The sequence below is a fragment of the Phasianus colchicus genome, chromosome 8 (genome assembly GCF_987193195.1).
Source record: "Phasianus colchicus chromosome 8, bPhaCol1.hap1.1, whole genome shotgun sequence".
NCBI lineage: Eukaryota > Metazoa > Chordata > Aves > Galliformes > Phasianidae > Phasianus > Phasianus colchicus.
In genome coordinates, this window is record NC_143443.1 from 4,245,528 (window position 1) to 4,273,255 (window position 27,728).

The window sequence follows — 27,728 nt, forward strand, 5'->3', positions numbered from 1 at the left end:
GAGTAACCAAGTGCAAGCTAATATTTCCAAAAGAAGGACTTGGAGCTGCTGATACATGACACGCCAGGTAAGTGTGAATATCTTATTGTTTATTATGCTTTGGTTGGAACAGACTTTGTTTAAGAAGTTTAATTCATGTCCACTGATGTCGTATGACAGCTTTCTTGCTTAATAAACAGAAAAAGGCTTAGTTTTACCAGTACACAGGAGTAATATTCCACAACTGATTGAAGAAGCAACAATATATGCTGAATCAAAATCTAAATATTCTACATCACAAATTACTCCAGTTGCTGTTTCATGCCTAGTCTGCCTATGGATAAGCAGGTCATCAGCTCATTCTAGTGGAGTCCTGTTTCTTTGGTTACTAATTTGTTCTGAAAGCTGCCTTCATTTGTGAAAGCTGTCCCACATTTCCTGCCATAACAAAGTCTTCCTGCTGGCTGAACAAGAATAGACTAAATAATCCTGCCTGCTGCCAGAATTCAACAAGGCACAGATGGAAGTTGCAGTCATCAGATGTTTGAGCAGCAGATTACGCTGCTTCTAGTCATTGGTGCTGAAGTGTTTCACCAGGGGGATAAGTTTGTTCACTTGATCTCTTCAGTTTGGGCTTGACATGGAACCCCTGGTGGTGACTTACTGTAATTAATGGACCATCATATTAGGACTTCCCTTAACTTGCAATTGTAGCAGGGACAAAATGGTGTATTAAGATCAGAATGTGAATCTTTTTGTAAATTATTTTTATTTTATTTTTTAACAAAAAGCCACATCTGATAAAGTGTTGTAGAAATACTGAGCAAGCTTCTCTGTCCTTCAAGTAAAACCCTGAGGCTAGAACTGACTGGATCATAACAAACGTTTCACTAAATGCCAAAAATACGTATGGGAAGCACAACCTTGTTGGGTAACTGAGCACATGTAATTTTGAATAAATTGAGCAATGTCGTGTATTACTTGAAAAAGATGGAATAGGAAGTTGTGATCTATTGACCTGTAATGAAGACTAAGGAGTTTCAAGCAAATGTGAGGGGGAAAAAGAAACAACAGTAAAGTGTTCAGTGGAAATGTTTTTATTGAGTCTGGGGCCTTGGCTAGGTACAAGGAGATCACAAGCCAGTTAAAAAGCTGCAGGAGATAAAGCTGCTGAGTGACCAAAGGATTAGAGACCTCACTCGAAAGATTAGAGACCTCACTCGAAAGTTCTTCTCCTCAATATCACTCAGTGAGCCAACGCTGATGAGATATTTCACAAGGATGAACATCCATAAAGAAACTTCTGTAGGTGGTGTTCCTTTATCTCTTTCTCTCACTCTAACTGGAAGAAAAAACACCCTTACAGTTGGCCTATGTAATTATTTTGCTTTTGACAGTCTGTCGTAAAGGAAAATAAAGAATTAAGAAACAGCATCCTATCCACGTGACGAGTAGCAACAGTTCTGTAATCCTTACCTGGAATCTGTTGGCAGCTTGAAAAAGGAAATTTATTGGTCTTTCTCTTTGAGTTTTATAAAGGGCACTGGACTGTCAGCATTAACATGTGACATTAGCATTTGTCATCCCTGTTCCATATAAAATACATGTTTCAAGGGGATTGCTGTGAGAATAAGCTCAGCTTTCACACTTCCTGAACGCTTCTCCAAAATCTGTTTGGATTTTTTTTCTGTATTGTTAGTTTCTTCATGATTTTCTTCGCTCATTGCACAGGCAGAGCTTTTAGTTACTGGCAGCCCTGGCAAAATTTTCACATAGTAGGCATGATTTTTTTTTATTAACTGCAAATAAAAATGGGTTTTTGAAACCTGTATTTTCTGAGTTTGATTTTTTTTTTTTTTTTTTTTTGCTGGAGGTGTATTAAATTGAGTTAAAGCTTCCAAGAATGCATAGCCTTACTCTGTATCGTACGGTAAACAACTTTGTCATCCAAAAAACTCAGTCTAACTTGTGAAAGTTAATAATCAAGCTATGCTTCATCACTCCTTCATGCAAGATAAGTGATTAGTTTTCTCTACAATAGAGCATAGATAACTTGGCACAGAACTTGGCACGTGTGCTTGTCTGATAACAGTGAAAAACAAACAAGAAGCCAATAACTGAAGTCTGAAAGGATGATCAACAGGAATTTGCATGAAAATTTGTTTGAGGAATATTTGTCTGATGTATGAATTTTGTATCCTAGATTCCCAGATATTGTAATCAAAGTAATTGCTCTAGTTAATCTACTGCATATGGTGATCTAACTCATTTATTTCAATTCACCACCTTAGCAGCATACTTCTATCTAAGTTATACTTTATTCAGTTCAGACTATGAAGAATCCTGTATTTAATTTGCAAATTACTCTTCTTCTTGCTGCTTCACTTTCCAGTCTTTTTGCTTCAGATAGAGTAGGGATGTTTGTACAATTTTCCAGTTAAAAAAACAACTCTCTTATTTTAAAATTAAGTTTCTACGGGTATATTCAGGTTAATCCTTATTTTAAAAAATGTTTTTGTGCTAAATTTTATGATTTCTTGACCCTTACTAGATTAACTTAAGTACTTAAAGTAATTTTCAAACAGAGCACCTGGATCTCAAAGTCTCCCTAGTCTGAGAGGATGCACTAGCATTGGCAACAGTGAGCTCCCTGATCAGTTAGAAAGACTTCAGCAAGTCTTTCACAGTGCCACGGACTAGCTGGGCTCACTTTTCTTAGCCCTTGTTCTTGTTTGATCCACGTGTAATCTAGGTTTTATGTGGGAAGGGAATAGCAAAAAAAGAGCTCGTTTAAGTTGAGAGTAGAAAAAAAAAAAAGAAAACATTTTGAAGTACATTGTACTGAGAATGTTTTTTTTTTTTAGGAGAGTCTGTGGCCTTTGGAAATGAATCACCTTTAAAAAGGAATGACCAGGATGACCTGAAGCAGGTGAAGAGGCAGTCAGCCCAGCTCACTTTTTCCTTCTGTGCAGTGTCATCGTAAAACTCTACACTGATTTTCATCTGTTGTGACCACACAGTTAAGAAAGGTAGGTGCAAGTCCTGCTTATTGTAAAATGCTACAACTGAGAAGCCTAAGCTGATCTCTCTTAACCCATAGAGTACATCTATATGTTTAAAGTGCCAGATTCTAATGGAAGGTTTAATATTAAAAATCCTCCAAAATGTAGAATTGTGGTATTTTTCAGGTTGGAAAAGACCTTAAAGATCATCAAGTCCAATCACAACCTAACCATGGTACCCTACCTCTAACAACCCTCTGCTACATCATGTCCCTGAGCCATATCCAAACGGTTTTTAAACACATCCAGGGATGGTGACTCAACCACCTCCCTGGGGAGCCTATCCCAGTGCTTAACAACCCTTTCTGTAAAGAAGCTTGTCCTGATATCCAGTCTGAACCTCCCCTGGTGCAACTTGAGGCCATTTCCCCTCATCCTGTCACCACTGAGAAGAGACCAACCCCGCTCTCGCTGTAAGCACCTTACAGATATTGGAAGAGAGCAATAAGGTCTCCCCTCAGCTTCCTTCTCCCCAAATTAAACAGCCCCACTTCCTTCACTCTCTCCTCCTAGGGCATATTCTCCAAGCTCTTCACAAGCCTAAGCGACCACTGTCTTTTAATATATTTTAGTTCTATTCTTTTAAGATGAAGCAGTACATAAAACAACAAAGTTTCGTTTCCCCAAAGCATTTGCCTTTTAGATATTAAATGTAGAGCCATAACAATATTTTGAATACTAGCAGTGTTTTTTTAATTCTTTCCCTTTCCTGAAACTAGAACAATATGCAGCTAGTGCAGGAAACTTTTAGCATAATTGAGTTCAATTTTTGATGTGTCAAGGAGGCACTTGATAGAAGAATCATAGAATGGTCTGTGTTGACAAGGACCACAATGACTATCTTGTTACAACCCCTCTGCTATGTGCAGGGTCGCCAACCAGCAGACCAGGCTGCCCAGAGCCACATCCAGCCTGGCCTTGAATGCCTCCAGGGATGTCCAGGGATGCCTCCTTGGACAACCTGTTCCACTTGTGATTGTAGAGCAAAATATTGCAAGAACAGTCATTTTAAAGCATGCACATGAGGATGCAAATACAGCAGTCCCTTTTCTTAAAAACCACTGACCACCTGAAGGTTGTGATTGCAAAAATAGCTCTGTGGCACTCAAGTGACAGGATTTAAATACAAGCAATTGAACGTTAAACATGCAGCTACTGCAAATTGTGAATGCCTAAGAGGAAAAATTCTACAAATTGACTTTTTGTACGGATGTGAAATAAGGAACATCCAAGCACGAGCAACTGTTTGAAGATTTATAATTTAACAGGATGTGTCTGAAAGACCAAAAATTAATGACACATTTTTATGAATGCTGGAATTTGTGTATGCATATATTTGTGCAACTACATTCTGTTGTAGATGTTTAGTGTGTATTTAGGCTTTTTATAGTATTGGAAAATGTGTAGTTTACTTGGCATCAAGATAGCATAATTGCAACTGAGCTGATAAACAGTTACACTGGTTTCACATCCTCCTGTTCAGGTGCAATTCCTGAATGATAACAGCTAGCTCTAATCCAATTCACAATTTCCAAAAATAGGAACCAAATATATGTCTAATAATTCTAAAATGAAGGAATGGGGAAGATGTCCTTAAAGGACAAAAAAATGGAACAAGATATCATTTCTTAACTTAATGTTTATTCTTGCCTCTAATTTACTTTTCAGTTGATCCACGAACTACTGTTCCTTATCATGTAGTCCTATAAGTCTGCCTTAAGTGATGGCTCAAGAATGAAAGATTCCTGTACACTTAAATTATAATATGCATATGGGCACATCTGTAGAACATCTTCCACAGCAGCCTGTAATTGGATACCGGTTTCCTACAGTAGACAGAAAAGTGACAGCTGGGAGTGTGGAAACAACACTAGGAATTCCAGATGTTACTTGAAGAACATGTAGTTGGGAAAAAGAAGCCCTTTCCATTTGAATTTTCAGATTTTGGTTTTACTGCTAAGTTCAGCATGACTCCAATTGACTCTGACAGAGGCATGATTCAAAGTCATTATGGTCCATGGAGCTATTGGCATTGCTTTTATGAGACTTTTGATTGGTCTTTAATGTAGTATTTGCATTGGTTTAAGCATTAGCCTGCAGTAATTTGCACATTGTTTCTGTTATTATCCGTTACTCTGGATGTGAAATAATGACACGCGCTTGGTTTCGATTACATCACGTTGTATCTGTATCAGTTAATTAGCTATCAGCTGAAATTCCCTTGCTTTTCTAGCATAGCTGTTCACCATTTTTAGATTATTCATTTAGATTAATTATTTAAATGTATCCAAAGTAAAGTGTTATGGGGAGAAATTAGAGATCATTTTAACAAACGTTTCTCAGGCTGATGGGATGTTGTTGCACTTAGCTCTGCTACGACTTGTGCAAAACAACAAAAATTACTGAATAAATAACCAAAAGTTCTCTCTGCCTCTAGTTTTCATTTTGTCATTTATCAATGAAGCTGTGTTCAGAAAAGTTAGTATGTATTTCCAGTACTTGAAGGGAGAGTATAAACAGGAAGGGGAATGGCTGTTAATGAGGCTGTTTATGATGGTGGATAGTGATAGGGCAAGGGGGAATGGTTTCAAACTGAGACAGGGGAGGTTTAGGCTAGATATTAGGAGGAAGTTTTTCACCCAGAGGGTGGTGAGGCACTGGAACAGGTTGCCCAAGGAGGCTGTGGATGCCCCATCCCTGGAGGCATTCAAGGCCAGGCTGGATGTGGCTCTGGGCAGCCTGGTCTGGTGGCTGGCAACCTGCACACAGGAGGGGGTTGGAACTGGATGAGCACTGTGGTCCTTTTCAGCCCAGGCCATTCTAGGTTTCTATGATTTCCTTTTGACTCAGTTTGTATTTATGCAGATTATTCTATGTCTTCTAAAATGATGCTGAGTTTAGCGTAACATATGACTCTACATTAAACGCATATGAAGCAAGCCATATTCCTGGTCTTCTATTTTACAGAAAGCATGTTAATGTGCTATCTCTTATTATTGAGATTTCATAATACTAGGCTTGGTTTACATTGTTGTTATTCTCATGATACAGCTTATCTGTGCACCTTTTTTCACAGTTGGGTAGATAAGTGTATATTCAACTAATCCAGCCTGTTTCTTGGCTGCTGATTGCAAAGCCCGAAGTTTAGTAAATTGAATGTTAGTGCAGCTTTGTCTGAATGAACTCCATGAATTCAGAGCAACGGTGAGCTCAGTTGCAACTGGCCATTCAGTCTAGCTAATGAGTCAAACAGCAAAACAGGATATAAAGATACAGAATTACAGGGGCTGAATTTTGCAGTTTTAATGGCTTACCAGAAATACTCCCATAATTACAGGCTCTTCAGCCCTCGCCAAACCCATCACCTAACACTCGAGGAATAGAGGCTTCCAAGCATTTTGGACACCTGCCCCATTTCTGAAGGCCCCATTTTCAGTGGACGGTGCAGATGCCTAACTATGAGCAAGGAGGAATACATCTGGGAGTACGTATGTGCCAAGGCTCTGGCAGGGAGATGAAGCCACGTCTGGTTTCCAAAATGTAAGTGATTTTTGAAACACAGTGTAAATTTTTAAAATTTAAAAGTGCTTCTAACTTAAAGGAATAACTTAAGAGCTGTCCAGGAGTATTCATGCTATGTATTAAACAGTAGCAAATCAGGATGAAAAGTGGTAATCGAGAGATCTTGATTTAGTATAGACAAGTTATGTAGCATGAGGAGCTGAGGAGAGTCAACAGCTCTGACAGTGGCTTTCACTGCCTCTTGCAGAACAGATGACTGAGCAGTGCAACTGCATTCAGTGCTGGCATGGCAGCCTCAGGAATGAGAAGAAGCTCCTGGTGACAGCTCCATTATTGCAAACCCATGCCAGGCTGTAGGATATGGGGGAAAAGAAAGGATCCAGGTCCAGAAAAATTGATTTCTTTAATTTCTCCTGCTTGCAACTGCGTTCAACTATTGTTCTTTAAAGCAGTGTGTAATACAGCTCTGTTCACCAAGTGGGGTATGGTTAGAGGACCACTGAGCACAGCTATCTGGGAGGTTTATAACATCTTCTGATTTCCTATGGGTAACTGGGGAAAGGTTAGAGGAACATGATAACACCACACAACTTGTGGGGGGATATTCGCCTTTTAAGTACTGTTCTAAGGAGCTTTCAATTCTAGGTTATTGTATCTAAATCCATTCCAATCTGGTAGTGAATGTAGTCTGTTCCTGGTGGAGTTGTTTCAGAAAAAAAATTCTGAAGAATTGTTCATGCCTTTTTTCTTAATGGAAAATAATTGGGCTGTATAATCCATGACTTAGCTCAGTATTTTACACTAAAACTGGAAACATCTATACACATGTCAATTTTTTCTTCTTCCATAATACTAACAAGCAGGAAAGAACAAAATAAGGGGAAATATGCAGACGTAAGAACTCTTCACAGTATAAATTGTTGCTAGTAATGAGGAATCTGGTAATTCTCAGCTAACATCCTTAGCAAGCAGTTAAAACATTAGGGAAAAAAGTACATCATTTTCATCTGGATATATGGCTTAATGGCTTAAAGTTGAAGAATTTTTCTTCGTTATTAAAACAATATAAAGTGCTTACACTAAAACTCACACAATTTGATATGAAAATGAAAATCTGTCTGGACCTACTGGAAGAATTGTTGTTCTGACCCTTGTCCAATTCTGCAGAAATCTGAAGTTTCTAGGGGGCTGGAAGAAAGAAATTGGATTTTGACTTCAGAGAATGTCCAAAAATTCTCCATTACCAAGTTAATAAACTACTATAACTCTAATGCAAATTGATGCATTGTGAGAGATTGAGTGCTCATGAAATGAAGCTGCTCATTAGGAAATACTATTAAGGTATTAAGCCAATGAAAAAATAGCAGTATAGAAGAGAGGGCTGCTTGAATGTTGTGAAAGGTCATATAATCCATCTTTTTTTCTGAAGAAAGGATAAGAGAATAATGCCATTTGGGGCTAATCCTTCAGTCAGTGTGCTTGTACATCTTCACTGAAATTAGGCAGAAAAATTTAAACCTCTGTGATTCTAGCATGCAACACCTTCCCCCCATTTCTCAGCTTTTTAACACTGGCAGTGACTTAATTGCTTATTTGTTACAGGCAGCTGAAAAGGACATCATGGAAGAGAAAGGAGCTGCTGGTCACAAACGAGCAGCCTTGTTCATCAGCAGCATGGCTGCAGTGGCATGAATGAAGGCAGGCTTAAATTTTCTGGCCAACAAATCAATCACTTCATTAACCTTCACCAGAAAAACGTCTCCCACAATTATATACTCTACCTTAGTCTTTCTGAATATCAGGGTTTTCTTAGGATGTCTTCTAACATACTTTTCTACCAAATATCTTGAGTTTCTCCATGGCTTTGCATAGGTACTTGTCATGGTCTCACCACAAGCAGCCTGGAGAGGATGGCAGAAATGCCTCTCATGAAGCATTTAGCAAGTATGCCACACTGGCACACAACTCTTGTCTTGTTATTGTCTTTACAGGACATACATTTAAGTGTTTCTCTTGCTTTCCACATCTTGTCACTTAGAAATGTCACTGGCAAGAGTATCTAATGCCACTCTATACAAATTTAAGGCAAAAGGAATTTTTTGTGCTTTGGTTCCCGAGAGCAGAAGTGTCAAGGAGGATACTACAGAAAGACAGAGACCAAGGTATAACTAGCAATTTTCCAGCCAGAGGAGCCTTCCAGCTTAGCTAGTCGTAAAGACAGAAGTCTAGACATATCTCTAATAAGGCCAGTATTAACACACCGTAATTATTTTACCTTAAGGTAATGCTCATTCATCATCATGACACTGCTATAAATAGAATATAATCACTTCACATTTTCCAATAAGTCCAATACATTCGGAAATTAGGCAAGGTAGTAAAGTTTGTCATTTCACACTCTAACACGTAGCAATTGCTACTCAGAAGTTTCAGAAGAGAAATGGCAGTTTCTCCTGAAATTGTAATTAATATGCTTGTAGTATATTTAAGTCAGCACAGCTGCTTAGTGTAAAACGAGATTTGACTACTGTCTAAGTTATCCTACCGTAAAGAAGAAATCCACTACATAGCACAGAAAGCTTTTTGTTATTATGCCTCCTGCTATCAGGTAATTTTACAAAGCATGAATTGGCAAATTCGCACAACAGAAAACAGTATCAGCTTTCCTCCTAAAAAAAAAATCTCATTAAAGCCAAAAGGAAGACTTAAAAAGATATTACTCAGGGAAGTATAGGAATTTGTTCAAGGTTATAAACACACTCATTCAAAAGTTTTAAACCTGTTCAAGTCTGGAATTTCAGTTAAGGTCCATAAAGTACAAATTTTGTGTTTTACGTCTGTAGTAAAAGATTAGAGATTCCTTCTAATTGTTATGACCAATGTCTAATGATTTTAAGAGCAATCTTTAAGTGTTTACAATGTCCTGGAATGTCAGTATAGATTTGCTTTATTTGTGCTGTATCTCTTCAACTTAATCAGCTTCCTTGATTCAACTACTCGTTGGATCATGAAGTATTAAGGATCTTGAAAAACTACAGGTTATGTGGTCCTAAAAAGGGCAGTTTTTGAAATGAATGTTTTGAATGATGACAGTTTTGAATGAAAAACACAAAAACACATTTGAAGGCTTTAGAAGAACTGAGCAGCATCGTTCAGCCTTCTCTTAAAGGAAACAAAAGACAAAAGGAGTAACTTACTTTAGACAGACGCCTGCCTCGTAGGGTAAGCAAACGTTATAAAAGTAGGAACTTTTTGTGTTCAGGGTGAGAGATGCAGATAAGGTCCTTGTTTAGATAAGAAAAGCTGGTGTAACAGATGTACAACAGCTTCCATTGGCTACTTCCCCCATATAAATAAATCTTAACAGATTAATCAGAGATTTGGTTTGCAAGTGATGTGGATACCCAAGTGCTTGCAGGTTTTGTTTTGTCCACAGCTGAGCTACTCAGCCAAGTTACTGCATGGCTTATGGTGATGCACTGGTGACATAAATCACAGCTGATCACTGCATACAAGAGATGGAATATTCCTTCAAGATATAACATTTCTTGGAATTAAAGCTGCTTCCTCCAAGATCTCATTGAAGTCATTCTCCAGGATCTTAGTAACACTGTAATATAAACACCGTCTTAAAGGGATCCTTGTTCCTTGTTCTCATCCCCCTTTACAAGAACTTGCAGAGTTAGAAATCTTTTCATTTGGAGCAGCAGTACTTAGCCGAGCTGACATCTAAGTAGATAGGCAAATTAGCCATGAATTTGTTTGCTTTGCTCTCACATGTTGATTACCCAGGGAAATAGCATGGGCAAGAGCGTAAGTGAAAAGTTGGATACTGTTAAAATTTCTGACCCTGATCTATCTGCCCCCTGGTGATTTGTCGCAGGTATAAACATGCATGTTGCTTAATATACCATCTGCGTATCAGATATAAGTAACATTTCAAACTGTGCTACTTAAATGATGCTCCCATTATGGTTTTATTGCAGCGTGGTAACAAATTCAGTGTCTTAGCAATCCCGCTTGGATTCCATTCTGCAGTTTGCAGCCACGTGACTTTCTTCCACCATTCGTTTTGTCATCAGTGCAAATTAATTTTCTTGTGTTCTGCCCTTATCGCTTTTAGAAAAACAGACAACATCTGCTTTGCAGAGACTCACGTAAGGAAATGAACATTCTTTCTTAGTGGAGGATGACATTAATGACAATAAATCCTCCCAAGACCTTATTTATCTGTCGTTTAACAGTCGTTTCACAGTTACGTATGAAGAGGTGTGAAGTATACTACTATTATCTAAACATTGGTTAGAAAACATTGGCAGAAAAAGGTAGTTGTATTTAAGAGCTTCTCTTGTATATACGAAGGTTTGGGGGGATCTATTGTGCGTTTTTCAGGATAATTTCTGCATTTAGATGCAGGTATGTTTTCCATAATTGTGGAAAACCACAGCTCTCATTGAAATCTGTGCAAACTTTGGGGTGCCAGCCAAAAGATGATAACTGTCTTTAGGCTCCAGTGAAAAGATGCTCTGGAGTGCAGATATTGCTTATTTACTGGAACCATTGCTAACAGAAAAAATGCTGTGCTAGTTGATCATAAGGAGTACTTTTTCTATACTAATATATACCTCCCTTTGCATTAAAGATATTCAGACCACTGCACATATGCGAGGGTTGCTCCAAAAGTAGTGCCTCCTGTTTTATTATCTTTGCCCAATAACATCAGAGGCAGATGATGGCAGTAGAACAGTAAAGGCTGAACCCTCTCGCTGGTATCCCATTATATTTTGTTGCTGTGTGACAGATGGCAGCAGAAGAGCAGCCTGACAATATGGCATCTGACATGGAAGTGTATATGAAGCAAAGATTTGTCACTGAATTCCTCCATGCGGAAGAAGTGGCACCCACTGACATTTACTGATGCTTGCTGAACGCTGATGGAGACCAAACAGTGGATGTGAGCACAGTGAGACAGTGGGTGCCACATTTCAGCAGTGGTGACAGTGATGGTGGGTCACCTCCATTGGTGCAGATTTTTAGAAGCACAGCATGCAGGCTGCTCTTTGTGGCTGGCAAAAATACAGAGCTAACGGTGATGGCTGTGTTGAAAAATAATGTTCTGTAGCTGAGAATTTGCTCTCAAACTGTTTTTGTGTTCTGTGTATCTGTTGTAGTTTCCGTGGAAATAAATGTGTGACATTGCTTTCAGAGCAACTTACATTATTAATTAATATTAATCAGACAATAAAGGGAAAGGTCTAACAGAATAACAGTCGTTCTTATTATACCAAAGGTACAAAACTCCCATTTGATGGGACGCGACTGAGAAGTACTTGAGAATTTGGGAGCTCTGTCATAATAAATAAACCCATTTTTGCTTCTGTTATCATATTGGTCTACATTTGGCTCACTCTCTTTGTAAAAATCTGATGTTTTAAAATCCCGGGTTTGAAAAATCTTGTAAACTTGCATATTTTTGGCAACTGCCTTTTAAGACCAGCTAAGATTCATTAGCAAATAATTTTCAAAGACTACAACGCACATTATGGAAATGCAGCAAATTTTATATATAATGAGTAGCAATGCTGTCAAGGACTAATGACAAAAGCTAATTATTTAGCTGCTGGGATAAGCTAGCCAAATAGTAGAAAGGTGGGTATTTTTGTTTTTGTTTTTGTTTTTTTTTTTAATAACATTTTGGTGTAGACTATCACATGGGGAAACTGTATATGGCATTTATAAAGGGCAGAACTTCAACAGTGTCATCCTTGTATTTGAGAGCCAGATCCAGAGGAACAGCTCATCTTGCATGACTGCCCATCTGCTACGTAGCAACCAATGAGTGTGTTTCAGACAAATGAGTACAGCTTCTTGAAGCAGGTTCAGTCCACAAAATGGAATCTGCCATGACAAGCCATGAGTCTATTCCTAAACCAACCATAACCCTCTAATAGAAGAAATTACAGAATAAGGAATGAAACATCTTGTAGAACAACAGAAGATCTTAAAGGTGTGGTTACTAGAATGGCATTGAAATAGATTTGGAGTGGAAATCCACATATTTTAAATCTACCCGTAAGTTCTGTAAATACTGGCCAATTTAAAATCACTGAAAGAGACCACACAAAACTGAGAGTGATGCTAGCTCCTGTTTTATTGTATTGTTTTTATTCAAATTGCCAGATCTTGTGTTATGTACTCATCACATAAATCACATGTTCCCTTAATTTTGCTTCAGTGCATCTTGTTTGTGTCTGACCTAATCTATAAGTTTAGATGAGAGTTACTGTAGAAGAGCATGAAATGTGTGCAAATCAGGGCCAGGCACTGAGCTCAGAGAAGTTGTGGACTTAGATGCAAGCACAGCCTTTCAGCTACATGGGCTTGTGACCATGCTTATCCTGTACTCATATGGGAGATAGTTTGCCAACCAGTTATGGGAAGGGATTGAGAGGAGAAGGAGATCCCTGGTGTATAAAAAAGTCTTTTGTGAGGCTGTATTTATTGTTTGTGCATCCATCTAGCTGCTAATAATACCTGTCTGTTTTCTTGTTGAATTTTTACAGAAAATGACTTAGTCCTGTCATGGCGTATGTGAAAAATTTTTAAGACAGCTGACTAAAAGACATGTAAAATGTGAATTTCCCAATTGCTTGTAGTCACTAAAAAGCAATCCGGACTGTGCAGATGTGCTACAATGCAATACCTCTTAATAGGAGATATTTATTTCTAAAGTCTGTGTGCAAAGTGACACAGCAGTGGCCAGTGGAAATGAGTCGGCAGATGAAAAAGGTATGTTTCTCCTCTTTATTTGTTTGCTAAAAAGCGTGTAAATATTGATTCTAGATTAGAAATTTCAGTGCTTAGAGCAAGGCTACAATGAGGTCACATCACTATTGAACCTTAATTACTTCAAGAACTTCTCAAAAGCAATTGTTTCTTCCTCTGCTTAGCAAGAGCTTCAAAAGGCATCAAGTGTTCATCACTATCCCAGTGTTACAAGGCTTAGCTGCTAATAGAAATGTTGGAATATATGCTGAAGGAAACATATGGCTTTGCAACTCAGAGAAGGATTTATTTAGTAGTAAAATTTTATTTAGAGATTGCTCATTAATTCTTAAATCAGCTTTTGGTTACAAGTATTTACTTAAGTTTATGCAACATAAATTGCATACGACTAACGCTCAAATTATTCATTATGAATAATGTATTTGAACAAATATAGGCCTTTAATGTGTTTGCAGCTGATTTGTAGTCAGTTGGTATTTTTTATGCCTGTGCTTACTTTTTTACAAGTTGTTTAGGTTAGAAGTGGAATTTTACATAGCTGCAGGTATTTACTATGCAGTTGCAAGCTGTGTGATTTATTACTGCTGGTGCTTTTTTTTTTTCCCCTCTCCTTGAAAGTCTCTGGGAGTCCACCTGCCCAACAGCCTCCTGGAATGTTTACTGTGCAGGTAATGGAAGAAGAATTGTAAGCTGATTTAAAAAGTTATTCTGCTTCAAATCTCCTTCTGCAAATATTTGTTCATGCAATGGCTGTGCTACCATCTCATAAATTACTGTTCATTCCACCTGTATGAAAGTGTGTGTCCAAATATTCATGACTGAATAATCTCATGCATAGATACTCTTAGTTCATATCAAAGAATTAGAATGAACTGTGAGAAATGTTCCAGAAGAAAATGCTTTTATGGTAAAATAGGATTGTTTCTTTCAGATGAGTTTCTGAGACATGGCTGGAACTGCTGCTAATCCTGGACCTGTGGGACCTGGTGTAGCCCTGTTCATCCTCACTCTCGTGGCAGAGCTTGAATGGACCCAGGTAGTTCTCTGATTCTTTTAATGGATGGGTTTCAAATTGTGGTAGTTGAGGTTTTTGCTCACTGCTCAACCCCTTGCTTGTTTAATCAATGGGTGCTAAATATATGCTGTGCAGATGAAAGAGCTGTGCTTAACATTGCATGTGTTTTGTCCTAGAGTGATGTAAACTTGCAGTAATGACTCTTGAGCAGAAAGCAATCGAGTGATAACAGCAGGGCAGAGATGAGCATGAACGCAGTGTCCAAGGCAAGAACTTGCAGGTCAGACTCCTGCTGTACGTCTGATGCGTACATCCATCTTTGGCAGAGCACAGATCTGTGCCACTCTCTGTGAAAGTGTGAAATCCAAAGCTATGCAGCTCTTCAAAGCTTTCACAAGAATTTCTGAAGAGTTTATGCAGAAAAGTGCTCTGCTGCTTCTCTCTGTACTTTGCTTAGTGCTATCATGGCTGTCTTGGCTTGTATTTGAATGTGATTTTCCAGTGCAATTTTCCTCTCCTAGTGAAGAGCTAAGCCATTCCTTCACATGACTAGCAAAAATAAAAAATAAAAAATCCCTGTGTGGTAGAATACTGCTGCCTGTTAATATTATTAACATGTTAATATTATTAATATGCCCTGGATCCATAGCAAAGAGATGGAATTTCAGTTAATTTCTGTGGCTCCTGGCAGTTCTCTCACAACTTGAGCTGTGGGAAAAACCAAATGGTGGGGGGCTCTCAGCCCTTTTCCCCGGCCCTGAGAAAAATGACTCATGGATTGCTTTCCATGGATCAGCAGCCATGATGCTCTGCTAGGAGACTTTGTTTCCAAGACAACTGTTGCCAAGAAAAACTGGTTTTCCTTGGGAACAATTTCACTTTGTTATTTCCGTACAGCAAACCTTCTTCTGTATCCACTGTTAGAACTGTGAGAGAAGCTCTTGGGGCTCCAACTCCTGGTGGAAATTGAGAAACAGTACGAGGGAAAGTCATCCTAATCACCAAGAGGGGGTTTGCAGTCTTATGTGGACCTGCACAAAGTTCACGATCTCTCAGAACATGTATGCACTCTGCAAATACAGGCACTGAAATAGAAACCTGTGAGCCTCTTCGGGACATGGTATGAAAAAGGAATTCCAAAGCTTACAGTTCTCTTCAACAACACTTAGTTGGGAATAGATGAGGTCTTTAGGGATATTCAGTATTGTAATACATCTGTATAAAAATCTTACCATTCAGTACAGAGGCTCTGATTAGAAACTTGTGTGTGCTGAAAGCAGCAGATTCCCTCCCCCCCCCCACACTAATGTGAAAATCTCATGTTTTTTAGAGTTATGCTTTTGAGACATGCTCTCGAAGGATCATTCTATTTCCTTCAACATTTTTTCTGATTTTTTAGATCATCTGGAAGATTGCCTTTGCTTCTCTTTATTAAAGGTATAGTATTAATATTTGTGAAGTCAATAATTCCTTTTGTTACAGAGGTTTCTAAAGTTTGTGATGAATATCTTTACTGTTCTAGCATTAGCTTCCCATTTTTTTGCATTGAATAATTCTATTTCAATTGGAAAGTTTCTTTGAGTATGTCATAATATTAGGTCATATTCAACTCAGTGGATTTAATGTAGTTAAATGAATAAGCTATTCATCCTGGTAAGTACACAGACCTACTGACCACCTAGCATCCACCAGAGGTCACTTCCTGGCCACATAATCCATTATCAACTGTGCTTTCAGTTCAGCTGTTAGCTTCTTTTGTTTTGCCCTCAAAAACCTGCTGATTACTTTGAATCCTTTTTAGGATTTAGGATAAGACACAGAAAAAGAAGATCCTGATGAAACCTGAAAAATGTAGAGATTTGATTGATCCCGTAACCTGAGTGGCTAACCATCCCATGCTTTGCAAGATATTAAAGATACGTTATTAAAGATATTAAGATATATTATTTGTAGATAGTAAAGAATTTTGAGTACAACCTGACTCTATCTTGTATAATCTTGTCTGGATTCTCATCTGCTCAATCGTCACAGAATCTTTCACAGTGTGCATTTAAACTGAAAAGCGAAACGTATTTACAGCTTCTGAAACATCAACAGCATTTGAGCCTCTTTTGTTGCATATTGGAGAAGCCTGTGTTTGAGAATTTTTGCTTGCCATATGAAGAAAGCCCTCTAAAATTCTTTACTGACAAGTCAATTAAAAGACACGAACAACTCATCCTATTTTGGAAAAGGTGCCATTTTACATCTTCTGTAGCTGAAGTGAAAATCTGGAAGTCAGACATCATGTTTCATGAGATGTTATTTTCCTCCAGCATCTCATGTTCTTAAAGCTTACATGTCTTTTAGCTCAACCTGCTCATCTTCAAGGAGATGGAGGAGGTTGTTATATGTGTTCGTGGCAATCTGTCCCCTAAAATGAGGAAACTCTTTGTGAATTGTGAACTTTGTTCGAAATCTCAAGCAAACCCAAACTTCTTCTCAGTTAAGAAAACTTTTTTTTTCTTTGGTCTGGTCTGCTTCAGATCGACCCCATTCTCTTACATCTCCTACATCAGTCTCAGTTTCGCAAACTCCAAACCATAGATCAGTATCTCTTTGGAGACTGTAATAAAAATCAGGAATATTTTTTGTTTATAAGTGTAGTTCCAGACTCAAGTGCAATCATTTTAAGTTTAAGAGAGGAGAAGGTGTATCTGTACCTAGTTTATCATCTATCTGATTATTATTAACACCCATTGAAAATTTGCTGGGATGTGCTTGTTTAGGTCTCTTATAAACATACTTCAGTAACATGAAGTCAGAGTTTTATTCTTTTTGATGCTTATATTAACTGCTACAATGAGTGGTGAGATGAATAATAATTACAATATTATTCCTATACCTTCTTTTTTTACTATGGCATTCTTTCTAGCATTGTTCTACTGTAGAAATTTCGACCTCATTCACAAGTAATGGAAAAGTTTAAATTGTTCTTTGTATAGACAGTGGGTTCAGGAAATCCAAACATTTTATCATGGGTGAGGATTGCCTCAAGGTAGCAGCCCAGCTCCAGCAACAACTATCCATGTAGTCTTTGTGTCTGGCTGACAACTGAAAATAAAGAGAGTTTCAGCTCTGCTCCATCCTTCTTACTGTGCAGAAGTACAGTTACCCAGGCAAGGGATAAATCACTATTAATTCAGAAGAACAGGACAGCTTCCACTTGAGATTTTTTAAAGGGTTCTAATTTTACTCTCTGTATGAGCACCTATTAAGAATTGTGCTCCATAATGCCTGGTCTGAGTTTTTTTTTTTTTTCTGAAATAAGGTTATTCCTAGGGTCTTGTTCTTCAGAACTCTTTAATCATACCTCTGATTGTCTCAGTGAAAGGTTTGAAATACTTTGTAAGCTCCTGGTTTGGAGATAAGAGCACACTGTTGGTCTGACATCAAAGCGAATCAACGAGCTGGCTGTGCATTTCTATCCACTGCTGTAGCCATACACTCCTTTGCAAACCTCTAGAAGCTGTCACCCTGCTATGCTATGATGAAAATAATTGGATGTAGCTCCCACTTCTGTTATTGCCACATAATGTTGCTGCTGGTGAAGAGGACTCAAAACTGATGGCTCCAAAGGCAACTTCGAGGCTTCAAAAGCCAGGATTTCTCACGTGATGGGCTGCTTGCTTCTCCAAGAAAATTTGAAGAGCTGCACTTTATACCGAAGAGCAGACAGACATAAGACAGTGCCTACAACCAAATGACATGCAGAAAGAAAGCACATGTGAGCATCTAAGCAGAGATGCTCAGCACTCAGAGAGCGACTAATATTTCTAGAGGAAGGGATGGCTTTATGGAAATGAGGAAGAAAAAAAATAAAATGACAAATCCAGTGAAGAAAACCTAATACTTCTGAATGCTGAACCACCTGCCCTTATGATTTTTACATGTCATTTGACTCGGGAATTTCTAATTATCCTGAAGGCTTGGATAACGCATATAAATGTATTGTTGTGCTGCCGCTTCATAAAATTTCTGTGTGATAAATACATCTCTACAAGACATGGTATGTTTAGTGTTCTGAGCAGGTGAATACTAGGAGTAGGATAGCTGCTGAGAACACTAATTCATACTTTCTCTTTTGCAGACAGAAAACATTCAGAGAGGTTCAATGGGGGAAAAATAAACCAGAAGTTTTTGTGGATTACAAGGTGACAGTATGAGCTTTGGAAAGCCGTGTGTTGACAGCATATGGGGATAGCACATTCTAGTTCTTAGCCAAAATAGCCAGTTGATATGGAATTTCCAGCTTCTTATTTAAGGAAATAGACCTCTAATTCCGAATCTTTTCTTCATGGTGTTGGCTTTCAAATGTTTTTATCAAATCATGGCTGAAAGAGTTTGAATGGATATTTTCAGCTGGAGATGTCAGTCAGAGCCCCCTCTGGGTAAGGAAGTTTTCCACAAGCAGAGTTCTAGAGCCATCTATTCCTCAGATCGACATTTTATACTACTGTTATTTAACAGCTATCCTTGGCAATATACCCAAAGACAAACTTTTCCTATTACTGTACTTTTCATGCAGGCTCTATTGAGAATTTTAGCCTGCTCACTGTGTCACAGCCTTTATAGGAAGAGAAGTATAGGTGACTTAGTTAAATGTTTTGTTTCTTCACGGAATATTGTCTTTTCTCATCAACACACAAATGTACATGTTTGACTTGGCCAATTTTTTTCCATGGATAATTCAGAGCATATTTCAGGAAAAACAGTCACTGCAGTCAAGCAAGATTCAAGTCGTTATTTGAAAATTAATCCATTGACTGAATAAAGGGGAAAAGCATTACAATCAAAATGAATACCTTTCAGATATCCTGGGTTTTTTTGTTCTTTTTTTTTTTTCCTGTGTGCATGGGGGGCTGTTCTGTTTTGTTCTTCGTTTGTACCGTAACAAAGTCAATACGCATCCAAGGCCAGGCAAAGAGCAAAGGGTTTATTCCCAGAATGTCATACGCAATTCCTGTAAATAGGGGTGGTAAGGTTGAAGTAGATGATCACTAGGATTGTGCAAGACAGAGATAAGCCAGAAAACCCCAAATAAAGCTCAAAATTACAGCTTTTAGTGGAAACTAAAGGGCTTTAAGGACTTTTTTTTTTCCTCTTGGCAGGCTGGTCCTTCTGATAAAAATCCAGCCATCTTCTGTTTCAATTCTTCTCTACTACGTTCTGTCACACTAGCTGTCAGGAAAGCCAATGAAGTGATAAGATTTTCACTGTGCACTAAGCAGGTAAAGGTGCTGGTAAGTAAAACTCTTTTTTGCTGTGATAAGTATTTGACCATACTGAGGCCTTGCAACTTCAAGCATGCCACTTAGAAAGTGGCTGCCCTCATGGTGCACAATAAGCTGATGAAGACGACTGTTAGCAGGATGTGTCTGTCTATTTAACAGCATTCCGTCCCTCAGTATTCTCTATACTAATGTAATATTTACTTTTGAAGAGCAGTTTCCCCAGTATTTGACTCAAAAGGGCCGTCCTGTCAAATTTAAGCTTCAGGGCTGATGACTCAGAGCTGTCAGCTCCACGATTAGGACTGTTTTGCCTCCTGGCTGCCTCTTCCAGGATCATTTCCCTGATTTTTACCTTCACTGGGTGAGTCATGTCACAATATACTCTTTATGAAGGAATGGAAGAATTTTCTGAGATATATCTTTTGAAACAAGTGTACCAATATCAGTTCCAGAACTAGCTACCTTTTAAGTATTAAAGAAGCTTCATTTCAGGGCCTGATTCTGATCCTTCTGCTTAAATATTCTGCAGTTGTGTAAACCTTGCAACTCAAGGAGTGTTACTGCACCCACACTTGGCTTGATTCTCCATGCTGGAATCTCCACCTTCTCTAAAATTAAATATGGATTGCAAAATCTATGTTTCCTATTTTAGGAAATCCCTGAGATTTTTCTGATGCAGTGGGAATATTTTGCTTTTTTTTTTTTTTTAAATCCAAACTAATATTGATATAAACTGTCATTGATGTCTTTTTGAAGTGATACAGCTGCCACGCAACCCTGCCATCAATTTCTTAGAAGTGAAAGAGACCCTTTGGTTCTCCTAGAATAAAGAGTTGGAGCACTCATCTTGGAAAGCTTTAGAGGTAAGCAAGTGGTAGCTTCAGAAGGCCAGTAGCCAAAAACAACACCAGTCTGTGCGTTAGGGACTCTGTAGTGACAGTATACTCTGCGAGCTTTTGGTTTTAAATTTTGTTTTGTTGGACCATTATTATGAACTTTTTCATATTGCCTTTGTGAGAGACAGAAGTGGTATCTTCCCTGGTACCAAATAATAAGTCGAGTATAAAAATCCAACAGAAAAAGCCCTTGGATGGATGAAAAGAGCTGTCTTTTGTCCGTGATGCTGGATAGGAAAAATAAATTGGATTCAAACTCTATTATTACTAGTTACCTAAGTAATTTCCCTTGTTTTGTTTTGGTGTAGGCAGTTGCTCCAGATTTGGATGTGAGCCTGCAGAGAAGTACACAGAAAAGCTCCTTAAACTGCTTTCTTTTCTTACTGATCATGTTCTCACAGTAATAAGCTAGTGAGTGCATTTTATATTTCACATTATCAGATGAAACAAGGCAGAATAGGATGTTCTCCATGGGGAATTTTTCCTGAGGCTTAAAATAAAAAGTGATTAGCAAAATTCGTGCTGGATATGATTGTGCCTCCTTATCCCCATGCTTAAGACAATATTTCCTTAAACATGTTACCTGCTTTAGGCTGATTAGCAGAACGGAGAGAAGGCAATGCCAGATGACTTAGAACTCATTTATCCTTTAAGTTTATCAGATCATGTTTGTGGTAGTTTCATTTGTTGTTGTTTGTTTGCTTGCTTTTGTTTTCAGTTAAACACAAAATATATTGGACATGTTTGCATCAAATTTGACCATCTATTAAAATGGAGAATAATTATTTTTGTGCAGCTCGTCAGAACATAATGCAGATCTTTATCTTGTGATATTATTGCCTGTCACTGTTCTGCTCAGAGAGGGCAGCAAAGTATTGCAGTTCTGAGATTCAAGAGAACTTCAGCTCAGAGGCATAATACTGAACAAGTAATGTATCTTTATTAATATACAAGGTGTGAAAGGAGAAATTGAGAGGCAATCAGATGATGATTATCTAAGCACACCTGAAATTTTTGTCCTTTAAGCTATCAGTGTCTGCTAGTACTGGAGATATTATCAAAAGAAATATCTTAATCTAAGTTTCAACATACAGTAATCCTAATAGCTGTAGAGAGAAGAGTCCCTGCAGAGATGAAATAGCTGGAAAGTTTAGGATTCGTTGCAAACTGTCATTCTGTATGAATCATTTGGCATAAAGAGAAATTATTTAAGTTTAAACTTGCTATGAAAAAATACATTAAAATGGATTTGTAGCATGGTGAAACGGATGATATTTTCTTTATACCTTGACATTTTCGGATTTTTGTAAGCTTCATGTTTTTCTTCTGGTTTCCATACATAAGGATACAGTCAGAGGCTAGATTAAATGGTTCAAGCACTACTCCCTGTTCTTGCTCTTTGGAACAAAGATTGAATTATATTTCCTGGGCAATGCAGGCAACTTTTTCCTAGACAACCCTTTAAAATGATCCCGTAAATGGAGAAATTTGTGATGTGACTCTGCTTTATTTGTCACAGATCTGTGGACTTAGCAATGGCTATTCTTCAGCCTTTCAGTGCCTTGCTGCTTTGTCTATCACTGATGATGGCAACAAGTTCACTTACCACAGATAAACCTGAAGAGAAAATGTATTCATGTCCCATCATTCAGTGTAGTGCTCCTGCAGTCAATGGATTACCAGGCAGAGATGGAAGAGATGGTCCCAAAGGAGAAAAGGGAGATCCAGGTACAGAGTATTTTCAGTAGTGTATTTTTGATGCTCCTTCTCATCCCTTTAGTCTTATTTTATGCTTTTTCTGTTCTTCCACTTTTCTACTTCTTCTCTACCCTATTAACCTTTTGCATTTTCTGTAAGTTTGCAGAAATCTGTCTATAAAGCACTTGCTCCATTTTTAATTCTATTCTAGATACTTGGATTTAATAAATAATTTTTTTTTTAAAAAAAAACCATACTAACATAAAATTCCGTTTTCACAGCAGCCCAAAGAACGGAGATAAAATGAGATTTTAATCTCTATGTACCATTTGTATTCTGAGCCATTTACAGAGTTTCCTACGTACCGTACTAAATGATGTCTGCTTTCCTTTCCAGTGGCCAGCTCTCAAAACCAGAAATCATGCTTGCTGCAGTTGGCTACTAACCTAATGGTAATAATTGGATTGCTTCAAATTAACTAAGTCCCAGCAACTGAATTTCCCCCAAGACACGATTTGACAAACAGTTGCTGCAAACAAACTGATCAGAAAGTGCTTTCTGTCACACAGTAGAACGGAGTCACCACCTTTCCCAAGACATAAAATTGTTTCTGAGAAGATATTTAATAAGTACATACAGAACTGCATACTTTATTACTACATCCTATGCTGTAAGGAAGTTTTTCCTCATATTCATATGGAATTTCTTGTTCTGTCACTGGGCATCACTTAAAAGATCCTACCCCCACTTGACTCCCACACCTTACATATTTATAAGCATTGATAAGATCCCCTCTCAGTTTTCTCTACTGCTGGCTGAACAGTCCCAGGTTGCTCAGTCTTTCCTCATATGAGATGCTCCAGGCCCCTAATCATCTTTGTGGTCCTTCACCGAACTCTTTCTAGGAGATCCCTGTCTTTTTTTGAACTAGGGATCCTAGAGCTGAACACAGTACTCCAAATCTGGTCTCACTAGGGTAGAGTAGAGGGTGAGGATTATCTCCTTTGACCTGCTGGTTGCATTCTTTTTATTGCACCCTAGGGGTACCATTGGCCTTCCTGGCCACAGAGGCACACTGCTGGCTCATAGCCAACCTGCTGTCCACCAGTACACCCAGATCCTTATCCTCAGAGTTAATTTCCAGCAGGTCAGCCCCTAACTTGCACTGACACGTGCAGTTATTCCTTCCCCAGTGTAGGGCTCTACACTCGCCCTTGTGGAACCCCATAAGGTTCCTTTCCGTCCAACTCTCCAGTCCGTCCAAGTATTGCTGAATATCTGGACAGCCTTCTGGTGTGCCAACCACTCATCCTAGCTTTATATCATCATGTCATGTGTATACTACATCTCCTGGACTTAGTTAATTACTTTTCAACATCCAAGCAAATTCCTATCAGTATGAATACCACTTAATATGTATTTAGATATTCGGGTTGCCCAGAAAAGGTGTGGATACTCCATCCCCATAGGCATTCAGAGCTGGGGTGAATGGAGCTCTGGGCTTCCTGATGTAGTGGGTGGCAACCTTGCCTGCAGTAGGGAGTTGGAACTGGATGATCGTTAAGGTCCCATCTGACACGAGTCATTCTATGATTCAATGACATGACATAAGACATAAAATTTATCTGGAGTATATAAATGTTCAGTATAGACATTTTCAGTATCACATATCCTCAGTATGCTCCCTGTTGTTTCGTGGCTGAAATATGTAAAGCCAGCACTGCCTGATTAAATAACTTCAGAGGTATGCTTGACCTTTATTACATTTTATCTAATATAATATATGGTTGGATTACGTATAATGGCTTTCTGATTTTAGAGCATGTGTCCCTCTGCAATAACAAAGTTTGGGATTTCATTTTCATAAATAGATATAGTAAGGAATTTTGCATCACAGCGATTTTTCATCCAAGTAATGCAGTTCCTAGCAAATGAATATTTTGACAGGAACAATTTTCAGGTGGAAGTAGGGGTGGTGTTTCACACAATGAGTGGTTAGCAGACTTCAGCAACGGCAAAATGAAATTATATCGACCACTAAAAGTTAATATAGTATTGAAACACCTTGAGGATATTTCTGTTAGGTTTCTCATTCCTCTCCTTTCTACTGAGTTAGGACTTCTGGCCATGCTCTATATTCTTAGTTCTCCACTGTTCAAGATGTGTATTACAAATTATTATTATTTTAAGATAAAATGCATTTACCGAGTGGGGTGTTCTTTTTTTTTTTTTTCAGCCTCCATTGTTTCTACAGTTAGTATTTACCTAGAACTTGAGGATATTTTGTGTTTCGTGTACAAACCTCAAATACTGAGTATTTCTCAAAATAATTTCATCATTCATAAAGTGCAGTGTAATCTTACAGTGCATCAAGGAAAACTAAAAATGACGAATGAGTATTAGGAAATCATGGGTGAACAAGAAGTCCTCTGATGCTGTGAATTTTCTCCTTTTCTGATTGCTATAAATGTAGGGGCTTTATTTTGTTGTTGAAAAGCTCTCTCAAAGCAGAAAGACAGATAGCTCTACCAATGTTATCCATTTCCCGTTCACTTACCAATTTCATCCCTTTCTTCCAAGTGAATTCATCTCTTCACCTCCTATCCTCAGCTGGGTTTGCAACCATCTTCCTAAGAGAGTCTTCGGTGTTTGTGTCTTCTGCACACTGTTGCTAGTTGTTAAATTATTCCTCAGTTTGGGACTCTCTCCAAGCACTAAGGAAAAATGGTGGGAGAATACTCTCAGAAAATATTAAAGCTGTTTTCTCTCAAATCAAACTCTAGGAGAAGGATTGAGAGGTCTGCAGGGTTTGCCTGGAAAAGCAGGACCTCCAGGATTAAAAGGAGAGGTGGGACCACAAGGAGAGAAAGGTCAAAAAGGAGAACGTGGAAGTAAGTAGTAAAGCTCTCGTGTTTCTCTAATCTATTTTTCAACCTTTTAGTGTATTATCTTAAAAATATTTGTTTTAATATCTGCCGTTCTTATACATTTGAAGAAAGGTGTGAAGGTTTGATATCCAGAAGTGTAAGGAGCAAACAGATAAAACTCCTGTTATTTAGGGGAATAGTTGCCCAGCATAACTTGGGAAAAAAGGTGTCTGAAGTGAGTCACTAGATTTTTGTTGTTTGTGTCTGAAATAACAAATTCTTTCACTCATATCACAAATGCATTTCCCTTTAATTCTTTGTCTGTTCATGTATTTTCCTCTTTAATTCATTAAAAATGTTTATAGTCGTGTTTTACCTTTGAGATCTGGGCTTTTCGAGATGAATTGATGAGGCTTGTCAGCTCTGAGAATTCAAAGCCCACCCAAATATTCATCCAAGTTAGAAATGTGGCTCTCTCAGTGGCACAATTTCCCAGAGAATGATTCTGCAATGTGTGCCCTATGGTTTCTGCTCTGGAAACCAAACGTCTCTCACATAGAATCACATTAGGTGAAAGACAGCAGTGGTGTAGTTATTTTTAAAATAAATTACTAAGTAATACTCTTAACTCTTAGTTGTTGTAACTGATGACCTGCAACGACAAATAACTGCTTTGGAAGTGAAAATGCGGGTACTGGAAGATGACTTAAACAGATACAAAAAAGGTAAGATACAATCATATTAACTTTCTTTCTGGAGTTTCCATACAATTATTATAAGATGGTAGACTCCCTTGACACTAGTTCTGGATACCTGTTGAAGCCAGTAAGGTAAAATAAATGTCTGTCAAAAAAAGCAAATGCATTTTGAAAGGGTTGTTGCAAGCCCAGTCCTATCTATTAAATGAGCAAGAGGCTCACTTTCCATTGTTGTTTTGTTTTTTTGTATTTTGTTGTTGTTGTTTTTTAATGAAAACCTGGCAGGTATGTGAACTATAGATGTATATTTCTCCTAAGGTCATTAATATTTTCAAGACAAATATTCAGTTTCCTAGGCTCACTAAAGCTGTGCCTTTATGCCTCGTTTGCACTCCTTGGTTTGAAACTCTGAATTTCATTACAGTCTCTTAGCTTTAGTTTCTGTGATCGCAGGTTAAAACTAATAGGTACGAAAGATCTCCTAATGGCAGCTCAGTTCCTCTGCATGACTTTTAATTAGTCTCTCATTTTTTCATTGAGACCTGGCAAGCTTTTTTTGTCATTCCTTCAGATCTTGATTCAAGAGCCGTAATAATATGTGAACAACAAAAATATTAAAAATGACCTGTGATCCAAGCCTTGTGAAAATCCTGTTTTATTTAAATGTGGATTTGGTATATCCAGGTGTTAATTTTGTTTGATTTCTGTTGGATTCTGCCTACTACTACAAGTAGTCTGCTTGTACTAAATAGCAGAAAACAGTAATAATTGAGATATTATGGATAAATTACTTTAGAATCTTAAATTTATGGTGTAATTCAACATGGTGTTTGCTTTTTCTTCTAGCCATGATTTTAAAGGACATCGTGAACGTTGGTAAAAAAATGTTTGTCTCAACTGGGAAGAAAGATAATTTTGAAAAGGGAAAATCCCTTTGTGCAAAAGCTGGAGGTGTGCTTGCCTCTCCTAGGAATGAGGCTGAGAATACAGCTTTAAAAGACTTAGTTAGCCCTTCAAGCCAAGCTTATATTGGGATATCCGATGCACAAACTGAGGGCAGATTCATGTACCTGAGTGGTGGGCTTTTAACTTACAGCAACTGGAGATCTGGAGAACCAAATAATCTGAAAAATGAAGACTGTGCAGTGATAGAAGGCTCTGGAAAATGGAATGATTTAGACTGTTCAAATTCAAATATCTTCATTATTTGTGAATTGTGAGCAGCTGATAAATCAAAGAAAATCAATCCAACTTTCTTCTCTCGGTTGTGTGGTTGTGTAGAAGTTTGTCACTATATTGCTGAATAGAACAATCAGAACCAGATCATATTTACAGTGGTTTTCTTTTTGACATCCGGTCTTGAATATCCTAGTGAAACAAACCTATTTGTTCACTCACTGTGAATTAATTTGTTTACCACATGATATGCTGAGGACCTTACGTTTACGCTGTAGGCTTCAGAAAGGTTTAACTCCATGTCAGCTCCAGTATAATCCCAGGACTGGGTGCCTACTAACATTTGAAATGTGTTTTCCATTTCATGCCCTAGCACGATCTGGCTTCTTATCTTTATCTGCACTTTGTGAATCGCTGAACTTAAAATGTGAACCAAAATACATTTCACACATTTCATTTAAAAACATGGAAATGTTTGGTTAGGAGAGCATTTTGAATCTATTTTATGGAATATAATGAGCTATTTTTATACGAAATATTATTATTAGGTGATTAAGCTAATAAGTGGTATTTCTGCTCCATTGCACTCATATGTTCCAAGTCTAACATATCAATCAAACAGGTGTTCATAATGTGGAATTGTAGTTCAGAGACCATAATTTGATCTGAGCCATATTACTGTCGCACATGGGAACGTGGTTTCCCCAGAGTCTGAGAAGAAAAGCACAAGTCATGTTTTCCCTCTGCATTTCTGTC

At 38.0% G+C, this 27,728-nt stretch overlaps 1 protein-coding gene across 3 annotated transcripts; it reads left to right on the forward strand.

Annotated features, from left to right (window-relative positions):
* Positions 1-27,422, forward strand: SFTPD (surfactant protein D). 3 transcript variants are annotated; one of them, XM_090144747.1, is made up of 14 exons: positions 1-67; positions 2,844-3,008; positions 6,379-6,581; positions 13,127-13,352; positions 13,968-14,017; positions 14,281-14,385; positions 14,541-14,644; positions 15,764-15,801; positions 19,515-19,646; positions 20,394-20,500; positions 22,053-22,261; positions 25,015-25,122; positions 25,734-25,823; positions 26,643-27,422. In XM_090144747.1, the coding sequence occupies exons 11-14, from the start codon at positions 22,069-22,071 to the stop codon at positions 27,014-27,016; spliced, it is 765 nt and encodes a 254-aa protein (XP_090000873.1). In that variant the 5' UTR covers positions 1-67; positions 2,844-3,008; positions 6,379-6,581; positions 13,127-13,352; positions 13,968-14,017; positions 14,281-14,385; positions 14,541-14,644; positions 15,764-15,801; positions 19,515-19,646; positions 20,394-20,500; positions 22,053-22,068; the 3' UTR covers positions 27,017-27,422. The 3 variants fall into 3 exon arrangements, with proteins under 3 accessions (XP_090000873.1, XP_090000874.1, XP_031458354.2); XM_090144748.1 differs by having other exon boundaries at positions 19,515-20,500; positions 22,084-22,261; positions 26,643-27,421; XM_031602494.2 differs by lacking the exon at positions 13,968-14,017 and having other exon boundaries at positions 19,515-20,500.
* The last annotated feature ends 306 nt before the right edge of the window (positions 27,423-27,728 follow it).

What these genes read in the sequence shown, in the direction of transcription:
- SFTPD (XM_090144747.1), top strand. Translation starts at nt 22,069, where the DNA reads ATGGCTATTCTTCAGCCTTTCAGTGCCTTGCTGCTTTGTCTATCACTG. An exon ending in TCAAAAAGGAGAACGTGGAA is followed by an intron (nt 25,123 to 25,733) that starts GTAAGTAGTAAA and finishes CTTAACTCTTAG; the next exon opens with TTGTTGTAACTGATGACCTG. An exon ending in CTTAAACAGATACAAAAAAG is followed by an intron (nt 25,824 to 26,642) that starts GTAAGATACAAT and finishes TTTTTCTTCTAG; the next exon opens with CCATGATTTTAAAGGACATC.